This window comes from Copadichromis virginalis, linkage group LG23 (genome assembly GCF_057382275.1).
Source record: "Copadichromis virginalis isolate Kocher_CV1m ecotype Utaka linkage group LG23, C_Virginalis_male_GT1.1, whole genome shotgun sequence".
NCBI classification, from domain to species: Eukaryota; Metazoa; Chordata; class Actinopteri; order Cichliformes; family Cichlidae; genus Copadichromis; species Copadichromis virginalis.
This window is the reverse complement of record NC_140639.1, coordinates 2,015,666-2,028,300: the sequence shown is the minus strand read 5'-3', so window position 1 is coordinate 2,028,300 and position 12,635 is coordinate 2,015,666. Positions and strand designations below refer to the sequence as shown.

At 43.9% G+C, this 12,635-nt stretch overlaps 1 protein-coding gene across 2 annotated transcripts; it reads left to right on the top strand.

Annotated features, from left to right (window-relative positions):
* The first annotated feature begins 236 nt into the window (after positions 1 to 236).
* On the top strand, positions 237 to 11,986 carry atcaya (ATCAY kinesin light chain interacting caytaxin a). Of its 2 annotated transcripts, XM_085448243.1 has the most exons (13): positions 237 to 1,307; positions 2,401 to 2,500; positions 4,093 to 4,151; positions 4,265 to 4,519; positions 4,855 to 5,028; positions 5,493 to 5,595; positions 5,700 to 5,831; positions 6,161 to 6,247; positions 6,751 to 6,849; positions 7,076 to 7,111; positions 7,355 to 7,423; positions 7,526 to 7,578; positions 10,096 to 11,986. In XM_085448243.1, the coding sequence occupies exons 2-12, from the start codon at positions 2,424 to 2,426 to the stop codon at positions 7,557 to 7,559; spliced, it is 1,125 nt and encodes a 374-aa protein (XP_085304369.1). In that variant the 5' UTR covers positions 237 to 1,307; positions 2,401 to 2,423; the 3' UTR covers positions 7,560 to 7,578; positions 10,096 to 11,986. The 2 variants fall into 2 exon arrangements, with proteins under 2 accessions (XP_085304369.1, XP_085304370.1); XM_085448244.1 differs by lacking the exons at positions 237 to 1,307; positions 2,401 to 2,500 and adding an exon at positions 2,798 to 3,113.
* The last annotated feature ends 649 nt before the right edge of the window (positions 11,987 to 12,635 follow it).

Here is a 12,635-nt window from a genome sequence, read left to right as displayed (position 1 = left end):
CAATTTTATGAACGATTAATTGGTATATACGTAAATAAATAAATTTTAGCGGAGACGGAAGTACGTTGGAGTGAATGCTCTCGCTTTGCTTAATACTCTGGGTGTGAATGGCTGGGTGATTGGACGGGTGTTGCGTGCCTCTGATAATTGAGGTACAGTCTAATGTTAACCCAGCTGCCTGGGGTGAGTCATACCAAGCACCATCATATTCAGCTCTTCTGGACGTTTCGTATAAAGGTGCACTATGTCCACGATGCTAAAAAGCATCGTTTGACCTTGGGGGTTTTAAAGGCATCAGCTCAGGATCCGTACAAAAAAAGAAGAAGAGGAAAACCCTTATTATGCATAAGAGGGACACAAATATTTGTTAAAAGCTTTTTCTCGCGGGTAATTACTCACGAGGCCTTATGGACAGAATAAAAGAGACCTTTTAGGAATGTGCAGAACAAGTATTTTCAGCCATAGTATGCGGTGAAGCTGTAGGGGTGATATGATTGGCTGGCAGAAAGTGAAGTAAGGGTCTGAATAATTCATGTAGTGGGGTAGCAGGTATGAAAGAGGCACGAGCAAGGAGGCATAGAGGCTGAAGAGAGGCTATGGATGGAGAGAGATGCTGTTGCCAGGGAACAGCAGCCACACAGACCACCACTGAAAACAACAGCAGGATTATCTGATGGGACTAAAAGGAGACAGAGGCTGGTGCTTATTTTTCCCAAGTTGCTGCAGGGATAAATAAGCTACTTCCATGGAGGAATGTAAATACAGTGGAAGCCCAAAGAAGCTTTTCAATTGATACTGTGGTGAGAAGAAAAAGCTTCTCCAAAGGTATTTGGGTCCACATTAAGGGAGAAGAGAGGGGGGGTCGATATATATATAGAGAGAGATCACGATGCCAGAGCAGATGCGTTCCCATTAAAGGAATTTTGTGTCTCGGTGGTGTGGAAGTAAGAGCTGAGAGGCAAGGCTGTCGGCTCGCTCTTCACGGCCAGTCTTCCCCCAACAAAGGTGACCAGAGGCGGAGGAGAGGAGAGGGGGGTCCAGAACAGAGGTGCCCCCTGTCCTCAGACACCTGCTGCTGGCGAGCCGCGGACATCGAGGACAGTGTATGACTGTGTCCGTGCACAAGTGCGCGTGCGTGACTCCGAACGAATGAATGAGAGACGGAGAGAGAAAGAGGAGGAGGAATTTTAGACTGACCCACGCTTTTCTGTTGATGTGGAGCAGCGGGGCGGTCTCCCCTCAAATCTGTGCATCTGTGACTGAGGACGAAGAAGACGCTCCACATCGGGAGATCTCACGCCGCTCGTGTGAGTTTAACATCCTTGCATTTATTTTATGCATGGTCACACAGCTTGCACACGCATGCACGATTGTCCGTTAATGTGAGAAATCTTTTCTGTTGGATGCTCCACTTGGGGTGACCTAGAAAGGCTGTGGAGCCATTTTACTGCACCTTTTGGTGCTGATTGGCTTTGCAGAAATCATTGATGTTCACATCTGAAGACCGGGAAGAAACAACCCGCTCACAGTTACATGGTGTTTATTTATTTTTTTATAAACATGATTTTGCGATTTACGCCTGCTGGCTTGCCTCCACACAAGAATTTTTCTTGTGCATAATAAAACAAAACATGTGGAAACAAATTATTTCCTTTGTTAGTTATTTGGCTGCCTTCCATTTCATACACAGCCACAAGTGCTGCTGCCAAAACCACACCACTCCTAGCGATTATATCACAGTGTTGCTATTATTTCGGTATGCACTGCTGAATGTCATCATCGCACTGGGGCTGGTTGTACTACAGCACATTTTTTGTGGCTAAACACACCTTTTCATTCTGTTTCTAAGTGCAACCTGCAACCCAAGAGTGGAAATGCTTCCATCGCTCTGTGGAACAGGCTCGGAAAAGCATGAGGAAAGCAGAACTTTAGGACTCGTGCAGTTGACTGAGAATTCTCTCTAAGCTCTTAAGCACAAATTAATTCATGCTTTTCAGGTTTTCTATTTAATTGTGTTAGTGCCTGGAAGCCTGAGAAAGCAGAGGTGTGGTAGACTTAAAGAGGAGTCAGTTTTGTCCTCCACGTCTGCCTGTGGAATTCCAGGCGAGGCCAAAGTCAATTTTCATATTTGACTTTTGAAGGATTTCTGAGCGCAGAAAAGCGAGCTCAGTCCGATCCAGTCACATGCCTCTCACATGTGCTCCGGTGGGCCGGGGGGATGAAAACCACGTGAGCTGCAGTGACTTAAGCCCCCTAATTATAATGAAAGAGAGTCAATTATTTGACTTTTCCCTCAGCATACAGGCCAAAACACATGTTCCTGCAGTGCAGCAATGTGTGACACCTTTGGTCTGTGACTGCGAGTGCTATTGCTCATAAAAACTCTCTGCACACCTCCAGGCCCCTGCTCTCCTCTCTGAGGGATGGGCACCACAGAGGCGACTCTACGAATGGAGAACATGGAAGTAAAAGACGAGTGGCAGGATGAAGACTTCCCCAGGTATGATCCTTCCACTTTTTAAAGGCATCTAATGCGCGGTCGTGTTGATGTGATGATGAAAACTGATTGTAAGATTTAAAAAAAAATCCACTTATTCTCCTTTAAATCCTCAGCTGATTGGTAATTTTCCACAACAGGATAAGATCTGCGATATTGTTTATAATTATGGGAATTTGATGAGCAGTGGCTGAAATTCAGAGCTTAATGAGCAGAAAATAAGTGGCAGGAAAGTGTGATGAAAATCAGCACTGGGCTCCATCCTCCTCCTCCTGCTCCTCCTCCTCCCTTTTCCCTCCTCCTTTGTTGGATGGGGGAGGCAGGAAGCCAGGGAGCAGGTGCAGCGCCGTCTTGGAAGCGGTGTCGGGCAACGTCATGTGACGCAACGGCAGTCGCTGATCAACAACACCAGTTCAGGAATATGGTGGCAGGTTGTGGTTAAAGACGGAGGGTCAGTCAGTTATTAAAGAAGAATCAGAGTGATGCTCTGCTCCGGTTTGGCTCACACCAGCTGAGAGGACAGGGAATGAGCCCAAACACAGAGGTGCGTGAGGTAAAAGATAAAGATCATTAAGGATCGGCTTGGACAAAAGCAGCCCCGCGCTGTCTCCGTAAGGTAAGCATCAGTGGTTCGTGCTGATCTTAAGAGATAATGCAGACATAAACAGATGAGCTTGAGCTCGCCCCCCTCGTCAGTTTGCATTTCTATAAAAAAAAGAGCTTCATTTGTGACAAAGGAAGTGGCGGATCAGTAGTCACTGCAGGGGTCCTCGGGGAATAGAGGCACAGTGTCTGTTTCTGTGGGCTGAAGCGTGATTGTTGGCTCAGGAGGAGCCCGCACTGTCACACAACTGTCCTCCCGCGAATGGGAGGATGAGACGGTTGGCTTTCACGGGAATGCAGCTAAGACCCTCTCTGCTGAACAACACTGCGCTAGAGCTCTCTCCTCCTCCCAGTTTTTTTTAACCAGTGAGAGCACAGCTGTGCACTCAGCTCCTCGGTTGTTCCTCGGGTTTTATTGCCGACAGACAACACATGCAGGTGCAAGCACGTTTGCCCCCATTTGCTTGCTTTTTCTGCTTTAGACACATTTGACAAGGAGGGAAGAAGAGGAAGATGTTGATGTCCTCCCATCCTCTCCTCCTTCTGTGCAGAGTGTAAACAGAAGCAGAAATGCAGACACTTTGTTTGCATGCAAACTGTTTCTCCACCCCTCCATCATCCGCTCTGACTCACACCCTGCCCGGCGGCGCTGTAATCTTCGTCTCTCCCCGGAGACAAGTTAATAACCATCTCTATCCTCTTCTGCGTGCTCTTCTTTTCAGCGCTTAGCCAGATTAGTGACAACACCCATGCCTAGCTTGGACCTTTTAACACGGTCCTAATCACATGGATCCATTTTATTATGAGGTCATAGTTACAAAGTAGGGCGTGCTTTAGGATGCATTTATCTCAGCTGAGGAAAAATGATGGGTTTTTGTACTGTGTGGCTGAACCTTTACTCTCTGCAGCATCACAACTTCCTCTCTGTCGTGTAATAGATTGGGCAAACACAGCGCTAGATGCTTACATAGTGTATGCATGTTTCCAACCAGACCACTACCAGAGTACGGAGACATGGACCCCTCCTGTGGTCTCACAGATGACAGAACCTGTAAGTAACACCAACAAGTCGGGGGTCACCGAATGATCATTATTGATGACAAACCCCTCTCTGTGTGGCATGAATCACAGTCTCTTTCCTCCTGCCCTCTGGTCTCACTGTAGCTCATCCTACCTCCCTGAACGTGAGCTCACCGGGAGGAGGAGGCAGCGGCGGTGTGTCCTCATCCCACCGGAAGAGGCGTACGTTGATCGCCCCGGAGATGAACCTCTCCCTGGATCAAAGTGAAGGTTCTTTGTTGTCAGATGACTTCCTGGACACGCCGGATGACCTGGACATAAACGTTGACGACATCGACACTCCAGATGAAACCGACTCACTCGAGTTCATCACGAATGGCAATGACCTGGAGTGGGAAGGTTAGCAGATCCATAACAGGTCACTGTTTTTACTCCTGATATTAATCCATCAGCTTCAAAAAGCTAGTTGAGGCTGAACTTTAGGCAAAAAGGGTTTTTTGTTGCTATTTAAGCTGAAAATTCACTACATGTATCCATGCACGTACCATAAAATGTCAGCTGAGAAGTTACACTGTGCTCTTTAACCTAAACATACTAATACATGTCGATTTTTACAGAGACTTTGCAAAAGGAAAGGCTCTGTAACACAACCTAACTTAAAAGGAGCTTACACATATTATGATCAATGTTTCCCTTCGACTAAAATGATTCAGCATAACTCTGTTCGTGCCCAGATGACACACCGGTGGCATCAGCGAAAGCAAATCCCGTTGACAGATCCGGAGAGGTGGGCGAGGATGGGAATGCCAACAACGGACGCCTCTGGAGAACAGTGATCATCGGAGAACAGGAACATCGCATCGACATGCAGGTCATCAGACCTTACCTTCGGGTCATCACACACGGAGGTGAGAGTCAGAAAAAGCTCTCAATTAGCAATAAAATAATCCTTAAAATCCTTATATATATATATATATATATATATATATATATATGGTGTGATCGTGTGCACAGGCAGTGATTTGTGGATGCAGTGATTTCCATGACAGACTGACGCCTGAACACCTGACGCTCATCATGAACTTTCCCCTTGTTGCCTGCATGCAGAGATTTTTCCGGGTTTTCTGAATTGTTGGTGATATAATGTACTGTAGAGGATGAGATATTCAAAGTCTTCACAATTTTATGTTTTGTAGATGCATTTTTTGCCAACTGGTGAAACTGAGATGCTCTCTTTATAACCAGTCATGTGTAAAAATGACTTAATGTTTTTCAGGAAGTAGTAAAATGTCTCAGTTTAAACATTCAATATGTTTCCTCTGGTTTGTTGTGAAGATTTCCATGACAGTAATCTTAAACTCTCTCTCCTCAGGTTATTACGGCGAAGGCCTGAATGCCATCATTGTGTTTTCTGCTTGTTACCTGCCTGACAGCAGCTGTGCAGATTACCACTACATCATGGAAAACCTCTTCCTGTGCGTCTCTCAGTCAGAGCCAACTTACTCGCACTTTTAAGCCCTGTATATCAACACATTTTGAACTGCACCCAACAGGAAATCATAACTCTCGTGCCCTCCAGGTATGTGGTGAGCAGTCTGGAGATGCTCGTTGCCGAGGATTACCTGATTATTTACATGAACGGAGCAACTCCTCGGAACAAGATGCCTGGCATCAGCTGGCTGAAGAAATGCTACCAAATGATCGACAGAAGGTCAGAAAAAAGTTCAATACATTGATTGATATCTAGCGTATTGGGAATTTCTTTATATAGATCTTTTTGGAGATGTTCACATCAGCGCTGAACTCTGGCTCATCTCCATCATCCCACATACATGATGCTGATATTGACAGATATGAAAGGGAGAGAAATAAATGTTTTCTCAAGCTGTCAGTCAGTGAAAGCTTGTCGATGGCTCTGAGTCCTGTTTGGCAGTTGGGAATAAAATTGGAATAAACTTTTAAGCACACACACACAAAGCATAAACGTGTGAACAACGATGCAGCTCTGTTAACAAACGTTTTCTTTCTGTTTTCTGGCAGATTGAGGAAGAACCTGAAGTCTCTAGTCATTGCTCATCCCACGTGGTTTATACGCACCGTCCTGGCTATATCGAGGCCTTTTATCAGGTGATACGAACAAGCTGAATATCAAACACTGAACGTTTTCCATTAAGACCTGAAGGTTAATCGATACAGGCCACACGATGTCTTTTGACCTCCCGAGAACTGAGTCCTTGTTTGGGATGTGCTTTTTATTTTTCTGATAGCTATTTGAGATCAGACAGTCCTGTCAAGTCTATAAACTAAGCTCACTTGTTACTTTGTTACATAGTTGCTACTAACTATGTCCCCATATGGGTAAATGGGTTAATTTTACAGAATAATACAATAAAATCAAGATTTCATAGTAAGTATAAAGCCGGGTCGAGCAGAATGAAGTGTAATGTGCAGGAAAGGAAACATCCCTGAGACGGGAGGTCTGACACAGAGCGACTATAATAACTTTAATCTGTTTCTCATTTAAAATATCAGTTTGACAGCGTGGATCTGTTTGCTGCAGATTTTTTTTATTGTTTGTCTTTTTGTGTATCTGTGTAACTGTTGTGTTGCTTTTCTCTCGTCCTCTGCAGTGTGAAGTTCATGAATAAGATCCAGTACGTCCACAGCCTGGACGAACTGGCAGAAATGGTGCCCATGGAGCACGTCCATGTCCCCGAGTGTGTGGTGCAGTAAGTATCTGTGACCACTAGATGGAGAACGTGAGCTTTACCTGCAGGCAGCGGTTAATCCTTTTTTTCTTTTTTTAAAGTTATTACTCATTTAAACCAAACCGAGAACAAGACTGCTGTTTGAATAAATGTAAAATAAGATTATTGCCTCAGTTCCTAAAAAGAGGACTTAGATGGCAGGATTTACTGTGTGATGTGAGGATATAACAGCGCCTCTCGTTTTCAGATTTGACGAGGAGAGGATTAAAGCGCGGAGGGAAAGGTAAGATATAGCTTTGTGCAGTTTTAAATAGCATTACGCGCCAACCTCGTGCATATTATTATATACATATAACTGTGTGCAGAATTAAGAGTGGCTTAAGCACTTAGAAGTGGATAATTGGCTACACAAGACTCCCATCGAATAACTCTGTGTATGTAACTCTCTCTCTCTGTGTGTGTGTGTGTGTGTGTGTGTGTGTGTGTGTGTGTGTGTGTGTGTGTGTGTGTGTGTGTGTGTGTGTAGGATTGAGCAGGAGCAGAGACAGCAGCAACAGCATCCAGCCCCACAGGAGCCCGTGAAAAAGTCTGAGAGGTAGAGGTCCTCTAACCACATTTTAATGTGTGACAACAAACTCAGAAGCTCATCAGGTTTCAGTTCGTTATCACAGCTCTTACCTTTACTTTTATTTTTCAGGCCAAAATCAATGATTGTAGGTCAAGGGTTCTGAGACGGACGGAGATTTGAAGGTAACGTTGCACTTCTTATTTCAGCCACAAGATGGTGCTCTGCTCTCACACGAGTTTACCGCATCGCCCATTAAGCCTCTGCAGACGTGACAACAGATTCCAGTTTATGTTTATAGAAGTACATCACTCTGGGTCTATGATGTGTCCTAATTTTGGATTAATGTTCTATGATGACAGGTTCGTCTGTTGCACATTGTCAGGGTCACAAACTGAAAAAATATTCATCTGATTGCTTTGGTGCTAAAAGTAGAACTGAGCAGGACGCAGTTTCACAGTTTGCACGGTGTGAGTTGGTACTCGTGTGATGTGTGCTTCTTCGCTGCCTTTAAATACTGAGGTTCTGTCATTAGCTGAGCTTTTCTCCTTCAGTGTTTCTTTCTCTACGTTTGCTTGATTCTGTCTGGTGCAGCTTCTTTTCTGCTTTCTAAAGTTACAGCTGTGAAACAACATTTCTCAGTTTCTCGTGTACTTCAGAGATTCTTATAATCTCATATTTTGTGTTAACTTAACCCAGCTGATGGTCACGTACATATTCTGTATCTTCCACGTCATTTAAGTGATGTGATGAGGGAACAAACTTTGTTTTGTTTTTAGATTTTAGGGGTATTTTACATATTTCACCAAACTTTAGCCTTACACAGTTTGTGCTGTATCTCTGGATGAAGTTTCCTGGATTTCAAACAATTTTGGTGTTTTTATCATCAACATATGGCTGACTGAAGAGGTTAATACTGTTCATTTTAAGTCATATTGTCAGTCCTTGAGGTAGATAACTCCTGTACAGAACCTGATTCAGGCTAAAATTTCAGTGGATAGTTTGTTTGTTTGTTTTAATCGATAATATCCTTACAGGCTGCTAATGTGGCAGCACATGCTGGTAGAAACCAGGTGGCTGAAGGTTGTATAGAGTAGTGACCTGTGACTGTCCGGCTGATATGCTCAGAGAGACAGTGTGCTAATGCTACACATCACTGAGGTGCAGAAGCAAGATTCTTGTCAATTTTTAAAACTACTTGAAAAGAGATCATTTTTAGTTTAGGACTGACCCATCATACACTCATACAGGCCACTTCATTAGGTACACTCCTTCAACTGCCTTAATGCAAATTTCGAATCACCCAATCACGTGGCAGTAGTTCGATACACTGTGGCATGTTGACGTAGTCGAGTCAAACTGCTGAAGTTTAAACCCATACAAGTGGGTAAAATGCCTTGTTGATGCCAGAGGTCAAAGGTCATGACCAGACATCTGTGAGCTGATAGGAAGGCAGCAGTAAGTGAAATAACCACTGCAGGTGGTACACGGCAGCAGAAGACCACACTGCTGCTCCTGTGAGCTGTGAACAGGAAACCGAGGCTACAGTTCTCACAGGCTCGCCAAAACAGGACCACAGCAGATTGTCTGTGTACGTTCTCTGTTATCTGGGTCAGTTTTTAGCGCTTGAGGAAAAGGAAACTGGACCTCGTATTCAAGAACCTTTTTCAGTTCAAAAACAACTGGTGGAAAATCCTTGGTATTCAATTTCTAGTGGGATTCTCCCTTTAGACATAATCCTGGGAATTATTGGCCCACTGTTAATGAAGCAAGTCGTTAAGGGTCATTTCCACCAAGTTGTTAATTGTTCGTGAGACTTTGCTCCATCGCGCTCTTCATTATGTGAGCGTGGGTTGAATCAGCTTGCAAAGAGACTCCAAAACTGCATTGTGGGTGGCTGATTCCTGATGCTGTAAGGCACCATCTCTGTTAAACGATTTATACTTAATGAAAACGTCTCCTCTGTCTTCTTGCTCCAAAATGGGAACATTAGCATAACCAAACATGTCCTCCCTCTTTTACAAGTGCAGATATCCAGCTGAATCTCGTCCTACTGAGGTGGTTCTCCTGTGCTGTGCTATGCATATGTGGAGTAGGTCTGTGTAACGGTCCAAGCATTCCTCACTGCATAGACTACACTGTGTATGCTGTGCAATGTGCAGTGCTTGTGTTTTGTCAGCTGGGCGAGTGTTTTGTCAAGATTTCTGCAGTGACATTCAGCTGGTAGGGTCAGAATGTGGCAAAAACATCACGAGAGCATGGATCCATCCTGCCTCATATTAGTGGTGCAGACTGGTGTGACGGAGGTGTGGGGGATGGCCTGTCAGCATGAATGGACCCATCTGCATATGGGTGCTTACAACAGGATAATGTGCCGTGCAACAAAACTCAGAACTGGTTTCTTGAACATGACAAGTTTACTGGATTGAGATCTGGTGACTGCGGAGACCATTCGAGTGCAGTGAAGCACCTTTGGGATGTGGTTGAACGGGAGATGGACATCATGGATGTTCAACCAACAAATCTACTGCAGCTGTCTGATGTTATTGTGTCAGTATAGACCCACATCTCTAGGAAATGCTTCCAGCACACAGTGTGGGCCTTTTCTGTCCCTCATAGACAGCTGCACTGTCTAAAATAACACTTACATGTTTTTATTGTGCAGACATGATAGTTCTTTGTGCTCTTTTCTGTTTGTGCAGGGCTCACCTGAAGTGGAGCGTGAACGTCCAGCAAGTCTACACAAGCTTCGTGTCATCATCCCGCTGACGATTTGTGCCGTCGTTGTCCGATCAAAACAAAATAAATGCTCCGTCCCATAATGCCACTGGGAACTCACCCCTCCTCTATCCCAGAGGGGTTTTATGGCCACACTAAATGAAGTCACTACTCTGTTACCAGATTTGATTTAAAACCTGAAACCGCTGCTCGATTCGTTCATTCTTTAATCTGCTGTTAGGGAGCTCGTGCTGGATTATAATGAGCCTCCTTGTTCCTCGTTGTTCGAGTCAGAGATTACAGGCTTGAAGTTAATGAGGGCAAAATTACCTGAAAATCGTGACAGTTTAAAAACACGAGCGAATCTTGAAGCTCCTTTAACTGAGATCTGGGTCAGTACGAGACCACTGGAACAAACTCACATTTATATTCGTGCCGGTTCATGTGAATGTCGTGTGCGTCAGATGTAGATAACAAGGCTTTTCCAATGTATCAGATGCTTTATTTTATTTTTTTACCTCATAGCTGCTGCATCATAAGGCCCTTTGAAGCGCTCTCATATGCTGTTCTGACATGTCAACATGTGCTAACGTTTGCTGGTGCGGGGGTCCTTTAGCTCTGTGAAGTTTCCTTTGATCGCCTCCACTTACTCTGTACCCGGTGTCATTATGTGCCTCAGTCATCCTGAGTGTTTAAAAGAAAAGGCAGGAACGTGAGCGCTTACTGCAGTTTGTGACCCATACTGGAAAATCTACAGGAGTCCCTGTAGATTGTAAAATTATTTAGGTAAGTTCAAGCAATATATTGTTTATTTTGTGTAACATAGTCACATAAACAGCCTTCATACAACACTGAATGCTTTGTATTTAGATAATATTTTGGCTAAACTCCATATTACAGGTTCCCATAAATGTAATACTAACACGTGTGCAAAGTATCTACAACAAATTTGTATAGATTCTGTAAAGATGTGATGAAAGTCAAGACATAAAGCAGACAAAGTTTGACAAACTGCACATGAAGCAGTGACGCTTTCTCTCGGACGGGGTCGCAATTAATACGTCTGAATTTAATTCCAGATTAATGAGTGAATGTTTTGGTCATTCAGAAACGTCCTCAGTGATCAGCAGTGTCAGCACCTCTGGACGGTTTAACTCTGGTTCTTTGTGTCTTCCATTTTTTCAAATTATTGTAGCAGGAAGACTGAAGCATAGGATTACTTCTGTGTGGACTTCATGACTTGATTGTCTGTAAACTGCTCGTATGTTTTGCACTATTGAATTTGGGTAGTTTAAGACTATGATAGATTTATGCATTTTGAGCTGTTGTTAGTATGACTTGTGTTTTTGTAGGTTGTGGGCATTCTTATGCATTTTTGGTACAGAAAATCTGACCAATGAAAAGTCTGTTTATAAAGTGCCGACTTACTTTACTCCTCTTCTGTTGCCTTTCCAGAGTGGCAAAGTTGGACAAAAAGCTTGAACTTTTCTTTTTGTGATCCTTTAAGAGTGTTTTTCACTGGCAAACCCGACCTGGCGGCGTCCCGTCTTCATTCTGCGAGGGGGACGCCTCTCGCTGGTCGTTTGTTGGTTGGACTGAGTGCCTATTGTCGAACCAAATGCTTCGGGGAAATCTGGAAAAATGAAGGAATGTACAGTGTAGCATTTTACTTTTTGGTTATGTTTTTTATTTGAGTCACACTCGTGCATAAACTGTTCATTCTGACTATAAAAGCACAAAATCTGTAATGTTTCAACCCATAAACCGACCATACCTGCTGTAAAATGTTTGCTCACATATGAACTGTTTCACTCTCCTGAAGCTTCCATGATTGTTTCTGCCTGTAAATATGACTGAATAAATTGTTCCTCATCATATGTTCACTGTTTGTTGCTTAGAGCACTGCCTGGGCTTAAATTGGTTACATGCGTGTTAAACTACTGTATGTTCTCTGAGCTGTTTGCAAATATTGGCTTGACTTCCTGGGTGTCACATGGAGGTGGGTGTGTGGCGGCTTTTTCACAGAACAACGTGTAACAGGGCGACTCTTTCTCAGCACCAAAACAGTAGTGTGTGACGTGATGCAACGACAGTTCTGAAAAGTGTTTACATGTACAATATACACTCACTGGCCACATCATTAGGTATACCTGCTCCCTGAGACGTATGTGGCACCGATTCAGTGCACATGCGAAGCAGATGTGTTACAGCAGCAGAAGAGCACATGCTGTGCCAGTCCTGTCAGCAAAGAACAGGAAACTGAGGTTACGGTCACCACGGCTTACTAAAATTAGACAACAGAAGATGTTTGTGTAGGTTTCTCAGTCACCCAGGTCATTTTTTGAGCAAGTGGACTTTTTTCTGTCTCTCTCTCTCTCTATCTAAGAGACCTTTTCAGTTCCAAAACAACTAAACGAGAGTTCCAGATATCATTTAACCCGTGGTGGGATTCTCCCCTTCGAGGTGCTTCTGAGAATCTTTGACCCTCTGTTAATCATTTAATAAGCTAACGGTCGTTACCGCC

Bases quoted from the DNA above. Each gene is read 5' to 3' on its own strand.
- atcaya (XM_085448243.1), top strand. From the start codon at position 2,424: ATGGGCACCACAGAGGCGACTCTACGAATGGAGAACATGGAAGTAAAA. The intron at 2,501-4,092 runs GTATGATCCTTC...GTTTCCAACCAG, and splicing joins CAGGATGAAGACTTCCCCAG to ACCACTACCAGAGTACGGAG. The intron at 6,850-7,075 runs GTAAGTATCTGT...TCTCGTTTTCAG, and splicing joins GTCCCCGAGTGTGTGGTGCA to ATTTGACGAGGAGAGGATTA.